Source organism: Cucurbita pepo, chromosome LG08 (genome assembly GCF_002806865.2).
Source record: "Cucurbita pepo subsp. pepo cultivar mu-cu-16 chromosome LG08, ASM280686v2, whole genome shotgun sequence".
Taxonomy (NCBI): Eukaryota; Viridiplantae; Streptophyta; class Magnoliopsida; order Cucurbitales; family Cucurbitaceae; genus Cucurbita; species Cucurbita pepo.
Genome location: NC_036645.1, coordinates 4,312,932 through 4,331,536, shown reverse-complemented (window position 1 = coordinate 4,331,536; position 18,605 = coordinate 4,312,932). Strand labels below are relative to the sequence as shown.

General features: G+C 33.4%; 2 protein-coding genes across 2 annotated transcripts; both read right to left on the bottom strand.

Moving 5' to 3' along the window:
* Positions 1-226: 226 nt before the first annotated feature.
* On the bottom strand, positions 227-1,594 carry LOC111799548 (zinc finger protein ZAT9-like). The gene has a single exon (XM_023682905.1). It carries the CDS (start codon positions 1,549-1,551, stop codon positions 409-411), a length of 1,143 nt encoding a protein of 380 aa, XP_023538673.1. The 5' UTR covers positions 1,552-1,594; the 3' UTR covers positions 227-408.
* Positions 1,595-8,816: 7,222 nt separating this feature from the next.
* On the bottom strand, positions 8,817-10,451 carry LOC111800085 (zinc finger protein ZAT4). Its single transcript, XM_023683668.1, has one exon. The coding sequence runs from the start codon at positions 10,449-10,451 to the stop codon at positions 8,817-8,819; it is 1,635 nt and encodes a 544-aa protein (XP_023539436.1).
* Positions 10,452-18,605: the final 8,154 nt, after the last annotated feature.

The window sequence follows — 18,605 nt, the reverse complement described above, 5'->3', positions numbered from 1 at the left end:
ATCATGGAAGCTTTTGAAATTTAAAAAAGTAAAAAGTAAAGGAAAAGGGAAATTGACACAGAATTAAAGACTGTCATGGAAGCTTCAACCAAAAATTCAGTCACGAACATGAACTCACTCACTTTTGAAAAACCCAGAAATTTTATGGAAAGAAAAAGAGCATTTTCCGCCATTGATGAAGGCTCAAGAACTAATTACAGCATGAATTTCAGAGAAGGAATTGCAGTTAGATGAGAATTCCAATTCTAATTAATCAAACTTTGAACCATATAAAATAGTCATCAGATTTGATGTATCATCATCAATCAATACCCAGTAACAGGTCAAAATTTCCTTTTCTTTTTCATTTTTTTTCAATTTTTTTTTTTTTTTAATTTAGTTACCTCTGAATTTTGATCGGAGGATCTTTTATTGCCTAATGGCGTTGACGAAATCCGCATCAGAAACCGCCGAGTGCTCGATTTGGCTGAGATCGTCTTCCTCGAAAGGAGCTGGGAGGTTAAGATCTATCAAACTGTCACTGAACTTCTTCGCCGGGATTCTCGAATTCGCCGATGAGAATCCGGTGACGTGAGATCTCTTATGGCCGCCGAGAGCTTGGCCGGAAGAAAACACTCTGAAACAAACAGGGCATTCGTGAATTTTCCTTTCCGCCATGGTTGTTGTACCTGCATTTTCTTGCTCCGTTGTCAATTGGGGATTCTCGTACGTTACAGAAACCTTGATTTTCTTATGGCTTGCTCGATGCCCACCAAGTGCTTGATAAGATCGAAACACTTTATTGCATGTTTCGCATTTGTAATTCCCTCTGTTTCGATTTCTTGTAAGTTTCACCGCCTCGGAATCATCGGTTTCCTCCATGGATTCTTCCATTTCTTCTTCTTCTTCTTCTTCATCGTCGTCGTCATCGCCGTCGTCATCTCCGTCGTCGTCCTCCTCCTCAACTTCTCGCCGTCGTCCATACCCACTTTGATGCTTCGTCCATTTATCCCTCGAAAGCATCATCAGCCAAAACGCGACATCTTCCTCCGTCGTACTACCAGAGATCGAGCTCACCGGTTCCGTTTCCGTCCACGATTCCGGCTGATTCAGTCTCTTAAAACCATTGTAATGGTGGTGATGATGGTGATGGTGGTGATTATGATCCGGTTTACGCGTCCTCTTCGATCTTCTCCGAGTTGGGTTCTTGGAGGACTCTGTTTCGCTTTCTCTGTCTTGCAGAACAACAGAGCCAGCGTCGATGGCGAATGAGAATTCAGGATCTCCGATCCGAATGCTCCGTTTTGGATTCTCTCTCAACCCATAAGACAAACCCTTTTCCTCTGCATCACCTTCCGATGAAGAGGGGGAGGAGAGGAAAGAAGCAGAGTCGGCAGCATCTTCACTGAGATGGAGATGCGAAGGCGGCGGCAGCAGCAGCGGCGGCGGCGATGGGGGGTCCTCTGGTTTTGGTGGGAGTGGAAGGTTCACCATATGGGACCTCATATGACCTCCCAAAGCTCTGCCATTGGAGAAGCTTCTGAAGCAGAGCCTACACTTGTGCCTGTCCATTGCTAAGACAAATCAAAAGAACAACAAACCAAAAAAAAAAAAAAAAAAAAAAAAAAAAAAAAAAAAAAAAAAAAAAANGCCAAAGAGAGAAAATTTATGGGATTTTTCTTTTCTTTTTTTCAGAATCAGTAAAAAAATTTAAATGTTTAATAAATAATTATCATTTTTTTTTTTGAAAAAGAAAAAAAAAAAAAAAATCATTGAACCATGTAGAAAATAATTTATTAGAAAACAAAAAATAATAATGATTTACTATATTTACACGTGAAATATTAGTATACATTAGCAAAATTACTACTTACCCCATCATTATTAAATATTAAGTGGCTCAAAAAGTTCATAAATATATATGCCATTTAATTTTTTAAAATATTTTGGCAGATTTTTATTTAGTGTGTGAGTCTGACATTTTTTTACTTGGGTTGGTTGAGTCAACCGGACCAACCGAACAACCAAAAAAAAAAGTTACAACCCTACCTGTGTAACTAGACAATTCTGGGGTTAAGTTATGAACTCCATTTGAACGAGTCACCAACTCAACCAACTCAAAATTTCAGTTTAGTCACCGACGTATACTCCTATCAAAGGAATACATATTAACCAGTTAAAATATTATATTTTCGATCAAATTGCTAAAAGTTCGAATCTTCACTCCAATTCTCTTCAACGTTCAACAATTAGTTAAAAAAAAGAAAAGAGATAAAAGGAGGAAACATTACAAAAGACTCGAGTATATTTTGAAAAGTAGAGTAGGTAAAGGGAAGGACGTTGGTGGAAGGAGAGCCTCATGCTCATCTATCCGCTTAGAACAGTGCTGGAGAATCAATCTTTTAGTTAGCGTTGTAAAACTCTTTTATATTAGAAAGAACATCGAACGAATATTACGAACAATATATAAAGATTTGAAATTTATGTTTAAAAACAAAAAACTGACACTAATGTCATGTTGTGGAAAATGACAAACCACACAAGAAATTAAGTGGCACCAATTAAGTTGATAGACAACGGGTTGAAGAACACTAAAAGTGGTTGTCACTGTTACACTTACACTTACTCTAGGGTCACCATATCATGCCTAGTAAAACAATTACAACACCAAAACAAAAAGAAAAAAAAATGTAATTTTCCCGTATCTAGTTTTAAAATAACTCAATTAAACAAATAAGATAAGTATGAATATTTTTGTTTTATAAAAAGGAAGAACTATTTTCTTAGAATATTTTTATATTATAAATTATATATATAAAAAAATGGAAAACTAAAAGAGATCATAATGTTTGACCAAGGAAGCAAAAAGAAGATAAATATTACAAAGTAAAAAAAAAAAAAAAAAAAAAAAAAAAAAAAAAAAAAAAAAAAAAAAAAAAAAAAAAAAAAAAAAAAAAACAGAGTATGAATCTTCTCCTCCTTCCTCCCTTTCCTTTGAACGTGATAGAGAGAGAAAGAGAGTAAACTGAAAGGTAGGTGACAAGCAATCCTCAGCCAATAGATATATACAATAATATTACAAATCAAAAAATCATGTATATTTAATTATATTTAAATATAATTTTCAGTTATTTTTTGGGAGGATAATGAACCAAGGGTAAATCGGTCATTTGGATATCTCTATGAGGGGATTAAAATGGGAATAGATTAATAAATAGTAAAAACAACGAATAGAAAGAAAGGAACTATTCTCATCCCTTCCCATTTTCAGACACAATTATTCCGAAACTACCCTTTTTCAGATGCTGTTATTCCGAAACTACCCTTGTTAAAATTTATAATTTTAATTTATTATATATGTGAGTGTGAAAATGGTAAAAGAAAAGAAGGTGATTAAGTTGAATTTTAGCGGTAATTAATTAAGAATATTAGGGGAATTAAAGGAGTAATTACAAAAATTAACGGATGGCATAGTTGTAGAGGTCGAGGAAACTGCCTGTTTGTTGTAACGACAAACAGAATCGGGAAGGCCTCAGCTCTTCTACTCTGCAATTAAAAAAAAATTAAAAATTTATTCTGGTGATAAAGTCACACGCCGGTGACAGTGATCCAACAAGAGGAGACGGGTGGTGACTCCACGTGTGAGAGGGTGAGTTGGGGATGGGTAAGTTTAGCAAAAAACGAAAATGAAAAAGCCCTTCAAAAATGGATCTTTTGGGCTGGAAATTGAACGTAGCGGGGGACGTGTGGTGGGGAAGGGAGGAAGTATGCGTAATGTTAGGGGGTTAGTAGACGGAGTCACGGAGTTGGGTTAGTGTTAATCGTATCCGGGTTTAGGGTTAAGGTAAATAGGCGTTTCCAAACAGGGGGGGTTTATGAATTGTACCAAATTGTTGAATTAAAAAATTAATAAAGAATCACGCGGTTTCCGGGACTTTCTTTACTAATTTCAGCTCCTAATTGAAAAGGGTTATCGTTAAATTATGATTGATTTGGATTTAATTGTCTCCCGTAACTATATGGCTCTCCACATTCTTATCATCCACCATCTATTTATGATCTATCTCGAAAATAAAGAACCTTAAGAATGAGTATAAAAATATTCGATTTTATCTCTTAAGACAATGTGTTTTGGTGAGCCTTAGAGTTAGCTAATTCCATGGCTCGGTCATCTAGCCTTATCAAGCTCATACTTTCATTGAACCTCGTCACTTCTACTCTATCGGGTGTAAGACTTAACGCAATTAATCTCTAATCTCTTTGATCCATCGAAGTCAATACACGATTAGTGTATGAGTCAGGGGTGTCCTCATCAAGTTTTGGGACCGAGGGTGGATCTAACAAGCATGGATCAAGTCTCCCTATTAGCTAACTCTCTATGTTCTCTTTAATAGATTTCGTACATGTCTACTCTAAGCGCTAATTGAAAGATCCCTCAGTTGCAAATAATAAGCTTCTTATTCTATATCATTCCGTGCTCTATATAGTGCAAGACAAACTCTCAATTAAGCACAACTGGAACTCCGTCAATAGTAGTATATAATGTGTCACGGGCTTTAAATGGGTGATGTTGCATTCCTCTATAATAAGTAAACCTTCGTCACTCGAGGTAAGTTCACGATCTAGAATTTTCCCTAATTAAGTAATCTAATCAATCTAATCGAGTAATTAGGGGCATAAAGGGCTATTCCAACTTCCCAACATGCTTTATGGAGAAGCAAAATAGGAAAATTCTCCTAATAACATACACATCAACATGATAGAGTCATTCATACTTTGTCATAGTCTCAACAGAACCGAAATCATAATAACGGATGTCCTTAAACCCAAATCATAATCATTCATACTTTGCTCGGACTTAAAATGAGTCAAGAGTTTATAACCAACAAAAAGCTCGTGAGAACTAGTCGAATATGCATTTAGTTGATTCAAAAAAATAAATATTCAAAAATTCTTAGGGTTCTACGGAGACGTATTAAAAAGTTTAATTTTCTTTTATAATAAATTAAGTTTACAATTTCACTTTAATTATGAAGTAATTGTAATATATATATGTGTGAAATTTCTAATCTAAAATATATTAATTAAAATTAATTTTTAATTCATTGACTCATTCATATACTTTGGACAATGCATGAACTTAATTAAATATCATTATTAATGAAACGAACCATTCACTATTTAAGGTCATTAATAAAAAAGTTAGCTAATAAATGAATTAAAATAAATATAACTCCAATTGGGCTTCTTCTACTCTTTACTTTTGTACCCATTTACTCCATATTTATTTACGAGATTAGATTTACGGTCTACTGAATATGCGATTGGTATGAGAAATTCTCGTTTAAATGAGGTTAGGTTAGAGACGGGGATGATATAGTCCGTTCCTGTGCAATTTCCCATTCTGTCCTTCCTTTTTTTACATATAAAAATAAAAATACCTATATTTATGATAAATATTTTTTTAATATTTAATTTGTTTACCATGATAATTCAATATTTACATTTCAATTTTTATATGTTTATTATTCTTCTTGTAATAACAATTATTTTTATGATTACCTTTAAAAAAAATTATATTCAATATTTTAAGGAGGTAGTAATATTATGATAATAAATTTGGTCACAAATTTATAATTTTAAATTAATTTCTTTAATTGTAATCCATTAAAAAAAACATTTTAAAAATATATATTATTATTATGATTTCTATTTGTATTCCTAAAATTGGATTATTTTCTACATGGTCATAAACATGAGATCTGACATGAATAAATAGGATAAAATAATAAATGTTGTTTAGAAAATAAAACTTATATCATTTGTTATCTTATGTGCATGGAAAATAAAAAAATAAAAGATTATTACCATTCATTTAATTATTTCAAAAAATACGTACATATCCCCGAATGAATTTAGAAGGTACTTTATAATCAATCAAATATAAAATATAATTATAAGATTGTGAGATCCCAATCAATTGCAAAGAGAACAGAATGTGAAAATGTGTTCGCAAGAGATAGTTTTATAGACTCAAAAGACAATATCTGATGGACAGACCCTTTATTAATTTATTTTTTTCTCCTATTCAAAAACAAAAATTTTAGTTTTAGCTTATAATTTTTCAAAATATATAAACCTTAATTCAATATTTAAAAATAAGTAAATAAATAACGTTATAATTTTATTAAAACAAAGAAATTTAATTAAATAGCTCAACCGGAACGTACCAAACTTAATACTTTCTCCTTCATTTTCTTCTTCTGCCTGAACCTCTATTCCCTTTCCTTGCCTTCGAGAACGATGAGAGTAACCTGCATTGGACTTTTTGAACTGCTCTTGATCTTTCCCCTCGGCTTCTTGATCCTCTCGCTACTTACTCCGGAACCTTATACTGATGGAACTCGGGAAACAAATATGAATGAGACTTTACAGGAGAGTAGCTACTGAACTTAACCAATTTCTACCTGAACTGCTCTTCCCATTTCTTGCTTGAACTCTATTACTCTCCTACCTCAAGCTAAAGGGCTATGGTCGGATTGTATTGAGTTGAAAATTTGTATTAGATCGAAAAAAATTATAAATTAGGGTTTAGGGTTTTAAATTTTAAAACTTTTTACTCCATCAAAAAAATTATATATATATAAAAAGGTAAGGGGTAGTGAAATAATGGAGTGGGGATATGAACAATAATTAATGTTGAATTAGAAGATGTGGTGTTTGAGTAGAGTGGACTTCCAATCAATTAAATTATTACACTATCCAAAAAAAGTGTATCGAAAAGTCAACAATATTATATTGCCTATAATTTTGTTCATATAATTTTGTTCATTAACTATACTCAATAATTATCATATTAATTTCTTTTTTTCTTTTTTACGAGGTTCAAATTTTATAATTAACTAACTTAATTTCACTTTAAATCAATCAGTTTGCATACTTCTTGGGCCCTTTATGGTCGGGCAAGCATTTTCTGGTAGTTATTGATATCGGACACCCATTAGAAATAGCAACCGTCACGGCAGCATTATGATAAACATAATGATTGTTCCCTTATCTCATAACATACGTGTTCGTATTGTCATGAAGGATAAAGGGTATCCCTATAAGCACACAATAATGCATGAGGTCCCAACATTATTCCATTTTCATTATCATTTAATACAACTCTGCTAGCGTCTTCCTTCATATCATATCATTTTGTCGTATCATTTTTCATATCACAACATAACTTATTGTACTAGAATATATCATAAACATATCAATTTATCACATATATTATATCATAACCTATATCATTTTCATATCATATCACAATATATATATAATATATATATATATATATATATATTCGTCATTCACATGTCATATCATAATCATATCGTTTTGTAAACACTTTAGAGTCCTATTGTTTCCATATACATATCCTATTCATATCATTTCTTAAACTTGTCATAGCCTTATCATCCTTATCCATCTCATAGTCATACCATTTCATGGACATACCTTATCCATACCATTTCTCAAACGTATCCTAACCATATCTTTTCATGAACGTATCCTAGCCATACCGTTGCATGAACGTATCCTAGCCACAGTGTTGCATGAGTATATCTGAGTCATATCGTTACATTATGTTTATTTCTAGAAACGTTAAACAATATAATTTATATCATGAGATAAAATTTATCCCTTCACATCTAAGGGAGGAGATGAGTAATTCTATTAACGGCCGTCAATTCATACGATTGTGTTTCTACCTCATAGTAATACTAACCTAATCCATTAATTGAATTTTTTTAAAAAATATCTAATTAATATTAAATATAAAAGAAGAAAAATATATTTAATTTTTAAAAAAAATATATTTAATTTAAAATTTAAAATTAATATTATAATATTAAATATAATATATATATATATATTAACATATGTCATGAAATTTGATTTAAATAGAATATTAAGATAGTGTAGATTTGGCCCGTGCTGAGCTAAATAACTGTACATTGTTAGGGATCTAACCGTAGACCATTTAAGTTACTAATTGAACATGATCCACTTGTATATCAACTATATGCCGTTCAAGGTTAACACAAGTAGTTCTAGCCAATATTAATAAGGTTGAAGTCAATCAAAAAAAATAGCTCGAGCAACTTCGCCTCCCTCCACATGCCATCACTTACTCAACATTCTTTCCCTCCTCTAATGACCACAACTCTTCGATCAATACTTTACAAACAATGAGTCGACCTTAAGGTGAAGAAAACGGCGAACTAATCGACGACTGATTCGGAAGTATTTGCCGAAAAAGGTAACAAAATAAAACCCTAATGAAAACTTCCCATTTCTTACTCCTCCAGATGTAAAACCCGAAGTCAATTAATCAAAACCCTCCCAATTACTCAAAAGTTGAATAACCCTAAAAACTTGGTTTCCATTCTCATAATAAGTTCTCCAACCCTTCCCCAATTTCGAATGAGCCCGCTATGATTCCTAGCCTTCCTTTTAGGTGAGCCCAGATTTCGAATGAGCCCCGCTATGCTTCGTTTTAGGTGAGCCCAGATAATTAGAAGTCAACTTGAACATAGTGTAATTTGTTAAATATATATACTCGATAAAAAAAACACAAATAAAAATTCGAATTTAATATAGTGCATGCAGAATCAAACAAAACTGACTACAGCAAATTGAAAGTGTTTTAATTTATATGTCCTCTTGTTGTAATTAATTTCGTATGATTTTGTTACAAAAATGCACATAAAAAGAATGTGAAGGAGAAAAAAAAAAAGAAAAAAAAAAAAAAAAATTAATTACTGGGTTTGCTTCACAAAAACTGATCAAGGGTCGGGCGTTGTTGAACCAAGTCCCACCTGCAACCATGGGGATGAATTCCCTCCAATCATGCTCGTATCATTTAGCTCACTTAATTTCGCTAATTTCACCTTACTGTCTGCCTCATCCTCCACATTATTATTATTATTATTGTTATTATTATTATTATGATGAATAATACTATTATTCTTGGTGCAATTGTTTTCTTCTTCATTTTTTACGACGACCTTGTTTTCATTGTCGTTTTGGTGTTGTTGTTGTTGTTGTCGCCGTCGTCGTTGTTCTCGTGGGTCATTTTCATCCACCTTATTGTTTTTGCAAATCCACGATTGTAAGTAAATCTCCGTTGAAACCTCGAAGGCTGGGCGACGAACCTCGTCGGCCAGAGCTGGTAGGTTGAGATCAAGCTTAAGGTCGAGCGGGAGGACGACGGTTGAATTTGAATCAAATGGAGGAGGAGGTACCCTGTGGTCATGGAATTGATGAATCTTTGCAATAGAAGGTGGAGGTGGGGCTTCCGTGGCAGCATTAGAGGTAATCCAATGGCAACGTTTGTGACCACCCAATGCCTGGCCGGAAGAAAAAATCCTATGACAAATTGAACATTCATGTACTTTGGTTTTCCTCTTAGAACTGGAAGCCATGGTGGAATTCCCCAATTCGTATGAATTATTATTGGGTTTAGTAGGAAAAAATGAATCCTCGAATACGTCATCGTTTTCACGTGGGTCGAGCTCCATATGGTCAAGGCGTGCAGCAAAGCAGCCCTTGACCTTCTTGTGGCTAGCCCGATGGCCTCCAAGGGCTTGGTGCGAATTGAACACTTTCTTACACGCTTTGCATTCGAACATACCCTTAGGTGCAACTGCTTTTGGCTTGTCTTGATCCGGAAGTCTATAGGAGAGTGGCGGTATGAAATTTATGGGTTTTCTAATATTATTGTGATTATTATTGTGGTGAAGAATAAGATGATGATCTTCCTTACTAGCGGAAGCGCAGGATTCCTCGGCCTCGGCCTCGGCCTCTACCTCCGCCTCGTCCTCCTCAAACATAGGCTCCACCGTGCCATTCGACAACATAATAAGACAATTAGCCAGGTCCTCATCTTCATTAGAAGCAGGAGACCCAACTTTCACTCTCAACGATCGTTTCCTCTTCAACCAATTATTATTACTATGATTACCCGAACCTCTCCGCGCAGCACCGCTACATTCATCGTCATCATCGTCATCATCATCATCGTCGTCATCGGAGCAAGGCGGAGAAGAAAGAAGAGAGTCAAGGTCATCAGAGGTGGTGGTGCATTTGCCATGTTCAAGAAAGGATTTCCAAGAGAAGAATTCCTTGCCACAATTCTCGCACACGCGGCAAGTTTTAAGACGATTTGGGTTGGTTCTTAGGGCATACATACGACGATTGGTGGGACCCAGATTGGATTTATTATGATGACTGTCGTCCCAATCGGTAGAGACAGGATCCTCGTCGTCAATTGTATGGGGAGAGGTGGAATCATCGGCTATGCCGTGAGCCCTCATGTGACCGCCCAAGGCTCTCCCACACCCAAATCCTTTTTTGCAGATTTTACAGAAATGCTTCAAGTTGGGCTTTTGAAGGTCGTGGTCCACAATGAAAGCTGCCATATACACTCTAAAAAAAATGTGTATATATATATATATATATATCTATATGTACGAAATTAAAAAAAAAAAAAGAAAAGAAAAAGAAAAGAAGAATATATAGAGAAGGGGGGAAGAATGATGGAGTGGTAAATGAGGGGGGTAAAAAAGAAGGAAATAGGGAGAGGCTGGGAAGAGTTGGGTTAGGTTAGTTGTGCTGTTGCAGTGAAAAACTAAAAAGGGGTTTGGGGTATGGTTAAAACAAAACGAAGGGTGGGAGTGAAATTAGTAATCCTAGTTTTTAGTAGAGAGGGAAATTAGTTTTTTTCTTTTTTTTTTTTCTTTTTTTTTTCTTTTTTAATTAATTAATTAATAAATTAATTAATTTTAATTTTGGAGATAAAATTAATTTGTGGATTAGAGAGAGAGGGGAGGGGGTGAGCTTTGGATGAGTGAAAGCTGACAAGTGGGGGGTGGAGGAGAGAGAATGGACTTTTTCTTCCATACCAACGGTGGCGCCGCCGCCACTCGTACACAACCACCACCGGACGCCTCCCTAACTTTAAATAAAAATAATAATAATAATAAAAAAGGAAAATAGGAGAGTGAGGTAGTGAGTGAAAGCAGCTCAGACCAGTGGTTTTAACTGCCACACCTATTCATGTCGTATCCCTTCAATTACAAGCCAAGTAATACAATTAGCCCTTCTCTCTTCTTGCACACGTTTTCCATGTTTTTTAAGGTTCAATTATACTCTCTAATCTTCACCCTTTTTATTTATTTATTTTTTTTTAACTTAATATAAGCTATTTAACACGTCATTCACTATTGAGAGCCAGTCCCGCATTAGCTTAATTAAATGGATAATCATAAGTTTATAAGTAAAGCCGTGAGAGTTTATGCTTAAAGTAAATAATATCACAATAGTTCATAAACNACGTCATTCACTATTGAGAGCCAGTCCCACATTAGCTTAATTAAATGGATAATCATAAGTTTATGAGTTTATGCTTAAAGTAAATAATATCACAATAGTTCATAAACTTAATTTCATAGATCATTCAATTGTTTTTATTTAAAAAAAATTATAGATTTACTAAACAAAAATTTTAAATTAAATGGAAAATTTAATTTTTTAATTTTATATTTAATAGGTTATTTAAATGGATTAATAAAGCCATTATGAATGTTAAAAAATTTAAGGTTATATTCAATTAGATTTTTTTTTTTTTTAATTCAGTGAAATATTGAAGAATAAGGAATTTAATATTTTTAAAAATGAAATTATTTATAATTAATTTTCTAATAGGGTTTTGAATTTTTTATTATATTTTATTTTGTGTCCTTTTGAAATGTCGGATAATTTACGTTGTTGTTAGGTTTTACGNTCTCTTTGTTACGCTAAGTAACACATGCTCGTTAGATATTTATATTAATATCATTTTCATACTCTTAGGGTTGTGTTCTAGGTCGATTTATCGACTTGATGCAATATGACATTCATCATCATACAACATGCTTAATATGGAAAACATCAACATATTAGGGTAAGCGGCATGCAAGACATCATAGTCATCACAAAGCCATCAAGTGCACCGAATACATCATACATCATTATATAACACACATACCTTGTCGTACATCATCATAGTGAAGGGAATGAACTCTTCATCCACATAGCGGAAGCATTGGGAACCGTTTTGATTTTATTAAGAATTAAAAGAAAAGCAATAAATTTGAGAGAAAGAACTCTACTTTGTNAATGAAAATTAAAATAATATTTATTAAAAAAATCTTCATTTCTTAACCATTTATTATTTAAATATGACCTTAGAACTCTTTTCAGTTTCGGATAGGGTTGGATGTGTGTTACTTCTCCACACACAACCCACGCACGCACACATGGACCCACCAGGTGGGCTCGTATACATACCTCTAGGCCTAACTTGCTCGGGCACAACATGTTAATGCGTCACTAGATACCGTAGAAAAGGAAAGAGCCGCATGATATAATGATGAATATAAATATCAAAAGTACGCGTCCATACTAACATAATATAACAGGGAAGCATCCTGATGCATATGATATACATACATGCTTGAGGTCTCACATATTTTCGTTCATAGCAGAGCATTAACCGATATCTTTTTCCCTTTATTCATGACATAGTACTTATATGCATCATGTATACGGTAGTCATCACATAACTTTACATGGCAAGACATGACATGATACACATAGTATTTCATTTCATTCACAACATGACGTAATAGATATCACATGTGTAACAACTCAAGCCCACCGCTAGCCGTTATTGTCCTTTTTGGGCTTTTCCTTCAAAGGTTCCCTTTAAGGTTTTAAAACACGTATGCTTTTTGGGCTTTTCCTTCAAAGGTTCCCTTTAAGGTTTTAAAACACGTATGCTAAGGAGAGGTTTACACATCTTGATAAAAAAATGTTTTATTCTCCTCCCCAACCAATGTGGGATTTCACAATCCACCTCTCTTCTGGGCCCAACGTCCTCGTTGACACTCATTCCCTCTCCAATTGATGTGGGACCCCCCAATTGTGAGTTGGGCAGTCTGGATTTGTTAGATCATTAGGTCATAAGAACATCCCTTTAACTTCCATTTAGATGATTATGGCCCGTATGATAACTCTAGACGAGTGAATAAGATTTAAGTTTTTTTTTTTTTAAAAGTATACTTTATAGGAAAAATTATCAAACTTCCTACAAACCATTACAACTAATATTTAACCTAACATGAAGGTCACTCTGATCTAATCACTTGGAAACGAATTTCGGCCAAAGTTTCTTAACAAAAGTTAATCATAAGTTTGAGGAGACTTGGGGGTCGGTTGGGTTCATAAATTTTTTTGGATCGGTAATCGGACCCAACCCAAAATTTTTTCACAATTCAACCCTCTATTTTCCTATTGTTAGTATAGACAGTAATTTTCAATTTTTTTAAGGTCTTTTTTAATATTGCTCTATTTATTCAAACAACTTTACTTTTTATTTATAATTGTTTTTCTCTATTTTTTTTTATTTAAACTCTACTATATATTTGAATCTTTGACTGGTTAAGCGACCAATTTGACTCGTTTTAGTTTAATTTACATCCCAAACTTCAAATTCCAAAACCCTACATTTATCTTTTTATTAAAAAAAAAAAAAAAAAAAATTAGAAATATGGTAAACCCACAAAAATATAATGAGCTCAATATAATTCCTTAAAAAGCTAAAAAATTCATATTGAATAAATCGGAACAAAATCCACCCATGAAAATTATTCGGATGAGATCATATAATTAGTAATAAAAATATTCTTGAGGATCTCCGATTCCTATGTAATGACTCTAAATTTCTACTTACTCAGAATCGCTACTAACCTTTCCTGTTCGGTTAAAATGTAGAATCTAACTCATCATCTATAATATAAATATTGAAAACATTTAAAATATTTCTCTCTAAAAAATATAGTCATGGTCTTACGTGCGAAATACTAAAAATTTAAAGCAAAATGATTTAAATCAATGAAAGGCAAGAAAACCTACTCTGACCTAAAACTAGAAATTTAAATATGAGTCTACCCCATACACGTCATGCGCACATGCGCGCCTTACCTCTACTTGAAAAATGACGTGGCACACGACCTGAGTATTTCAAAGAATACTCAGTAAGTGACCCCATTATAGGGTCATGCTAAATACAATCAAATATGCTCTAGGGACCTATCTCTTTTTCATTTCATACTAGGGGTGGCTTCTAGTCCGGACTACTGTGGATGTGTAGTACTTCCCTACACATGACCCATATGTGCGAGTGTGAATCTTCAAGCGACTCACACACCCTCTGGACCCTCTCTAGTCAAGCTAACTGTCTGTAGTGACGTCTGGAGGTCAACAGAACCCCTGGTGTCATGCTCCCCATGAATACCCTCATCATCATATTGTGCGCGTCCGCACTTATCATCTAAAGGGGAAGTATCTATTTGTTAATGTACACACAACATACATGAGGTCCCACTAATTCTCGTTTTAACATCTCTTCTGACACAACCCTATTCTCATCTCTTTGTTACGCTAAGTAACACATGCTCGTTAGATATTTATATTAATATCATTTTCATACTCTTAGGGTTGTGTTCTAGGTCGATTTATCGACTTGATGCAATATGACATTCATCATCATACAACATGCTTAATATGGAAAACATCAACATATTAGGGTAAGCGGCATGCAAGACATCATAGTCATCACAAAGCCATCAAGTGCACCGAATACATCATACATCATTATATAACACACATACCTTGTCGTACATCATCATAGTGAAGGGAATGAACTCTTCATCCACATAGCGGAAGCATTGGGAACCGTTTTGATTTTATTAAGAATTAAAAGAAAAGCAATAAATTTGAGAGAAAGAACTCTACTTTGTAGAAACCCTAGCTTGCAACACTTCTTAATTCAACCATGCAAACGTTCTTTCACATTCCACAAGATCTTCTTGTTATGATTCGAACACAAGATCAAGGCTTGTGGGAGTCTTTTGAAAGAAAATCCCAATAAGGATTGGAGAATGAGAGTTTTGAGCATTATTTGTATATGTAATTTTATCCTTGAGAGGAAGTGGGAAAGATTTGTATATCTTTGACTCAACTCGAGAGTCAAATCATATTTATCCTAATATATATTTAACTAATTTAAACCTCATCCAAATTTCAAATATATTTTTATTTAATATATCAAAAATACACAATTCATTTAATATTTAATTGTATCAAATACAATAAATATATTTTTCTTTAATATATTAAATATTAATTTGAACCCTCCCAATTAATATATTTTTTTCTATTTATATTTAACATATCTAATATATTAAATATTAATTTCAACCGTTCAAATTAAATATATTTTTTTCTATTTATTTAATATATTTAATATATTAAATAGATTTCAAATTAAATTTATTTTCTCATTTACCTTTAATATATTTAATATTTTAAATATCAATTTGAACCCTTCCAATTTTCTTTCAAATAAATGGAACCTTTTAGCGTTACTATNTATTTTCGTTCATAGCAGAGCATTAACCGATATCTTTTTCCCTTTATTCATGACATAGTACTTATATGCATCATGTATACGGTAGTCATCACATAACTTTACATGGCAAGACATGACANACCAGGGGACTTTATAGACCTACAGATTATAAGATCCAATGATATAAAATTAATTAATTAAACTCCTTAATTAATCAATTTTTATTCATTAACTATAGGTCACTTTACAGTAGACTTAGAGTTGCACTCTTATGCACGGTAGAACAAGTTATGTTCATTGATTTAACCATTACAAGCAAGTCGNAAGGAGAGGTTTACACATCTTGATAAAAAAATGTTTTATTCTCCTCCCCAACCAATGTGGGATTTCACAATCCACCTCTCTTCTGGGCCCAACGTCCTCGTTGACACTCATTCCCTCTCCAATTGATGTGGGACCCCCCAATTGTGAGTTGGGCAGTCTGGATTTGTTAGATCATTAGGTCATAAGAACATCCCTTTAACTTCCATTTAGATGATTATGGCCCGTATGATAACTCTAGACGAGTGAATAAGATTTAAGTTTTTTTTTTTTTAAAAGTATACTTTATAGGAAAAATTATCAAACTTCCTACAAACCATTACAACTAATATTTAACCTAACATGAAGGTCACTCTGATCTAATCACTTGGAAACGAATTTCGGCCAAAGTTTCTTAACAAAAGTTAATCATAAGTTTGAGGAGACTTGGGGGTCGGTTGGGTTCATAAATTTTTTTGGATCGGTAATCGGACCCAACCCAAAATTTTTTCACAATTCAACCCTCTATTTTCCTATTGTTAGTATAGANTCCCATTGTTCAAGTCCCAAAATCAGTAATTAAGACAACAACTCATCTACTTTTCTTATATGGAAAGGAGTGAATTCACTCATGATATTATGTTCCCAACTTCATGTTTGGTCAAATCCCAACAATAGTAGGCAATTTGAATCGGCTAAAACAGTTATTCTCTCACCCATGTAAATTAAAGAACAAGCCCTCACAGGCAGAAGTTCATAACTCACTCAGGATTAAAATCGAATCGCATATGATCATCATGTGAAATATTAATCTTCTTAATTAACGGATTTATAAAGAGAGATTAAATAGTTTTTGGTCCAGTCTTATACAAACTCATTGTATAAGATACCCCCACTTACATGTGTACACATGAATGATTTGGATCAAATCATTTATAACGATTACAAAGTGGGTCGTATCAATAGTATTNTTTTCAATTTTTTTAAGGTCTTTTTTAATATTGCTCTATTTATTCAAACAACTTTACTTTTTATTTATAATTGTTTTTCTCTATTTTTTTTTATTTAAACTCTACTATATATTTGAATCTTTGACTGGTTAAGCGACCAATTTGACTCGTTTTAGTTTAATTTACATCCCAAACTTCAAATTCCAAAACCCTACATTTATCTTTTTATTAAAAAAAAAAAAAAAAAAAATTAGAAATATGGTAAACCCACAAAAATATAATGAGCTCAATATAATTCCTTAAAAAGCTAAAAAATTCATATTGAATAAATCGGAACAAAATCCACCCATGAAAATTATTCGGATGAGATCATATAATTAGTAATAAAAATATTCTTGAGGATCTCCGATTCCTATGTAATGACTCTAAATTTCTACTTACTCAGAATCGCTACTAACCTTTCCTGTTCGGTTAAAATGTAGAATCTAACTCATCATCTATAATATAAATATTGAAAACATTTAAAATATTTCTCTCTAAAAAATATAGTCATGGTCTTACGTGCGAAATACTAAAAATTTAAAGCAAAATGATTTAAATCAATGAAAGGCAAGAAAACCTACTCTGACCTAAAACTAGAAATTTAAATATGAGTCTACCCCATACACGTCATGCGCACATGCGCGCCTTACCTCTACTTGAAAAATGACGTGGCACACGACCTGAGTATTTCAAAGAATACTCAGTAAGTGACCCCATTATAGGGTCATGCTAAATACAATCAAATATGCTCTAGGGACCTATCTCTTTTTCATTTCATACTAGGGGTGGCTTCTAGTCCGGACTACTGTGGATGTGTAGTACTTCCCTACACATGACCCATATGTGCGAGTGTGAATCTTCAAGCGACTCACACACCCTCTGGACCCTCTCTAGTCAAGCTAACTGTCTGTAGTGACGTCTGGAGGTCAACAGAACCCCTGGTGTCATGCTCCCCATGAATACCCTCATCATCATATTGTGCGCGTCCGCACTTATCATCTAAAGGGGAAGTATCTATTTGTTAATGTACACACAACATACATGAGGTCCCACTAATTCTCGTTTTAACATCTCTTCTGACACAACCCTATTCTCATCTCTTTGTTACGCTAAGTAACACATGCTCGTTAGATATTTATATTAATATCATTTTCATACTCTTAGGGTTGTGTTCTAGGTCGATTTATCGACTTGATGCAATATGACATTCATCATCATACAACATGCTTAATATGGAAAACATCAACATATTAGGGTAAGCGGCATGCAAGACATCATAGTCATCACAAAGCCATCAAGTGCACCGAATACATCATACATCATTATATAACACACATACCTTGTCGTACATCATCATAGTGAAGGGAATGAACTCTTCATCCACATAGCGGAAGCATTGGGAACCGTTTTGATTTTATTAAGAATTAAAAGAAAAGCAATAAATTTGAGAGAAAGAACTCTACTTTGTAGAAACCCTAGCTTGCAACACTTCTTAATTCAACCATGCAAACGTTCTTTCACATTCCACAAGATCTTCTTGTTATGATTCGAACACAAGATCAAGGCTTGTGGGAGTCTTTTGAAAGAAAATCCCAATAAGGATTGGAGAATGAGAGTTTTGAGCATTATTTGTATATGTAATTTTATCCTTGAGAGGAAGTGGGAAAGATTTGTATATCTTTGACTCAACTCGAGAGTCAAATCATATTTATCCTAATATATATTTAACTAATTTAAACCTCATCCAAATTTCAAATATATTTTTATTTAATATATCAAAAATACACAATTCATTTAATATTTAATTGTATCAAATACAATAAATATAT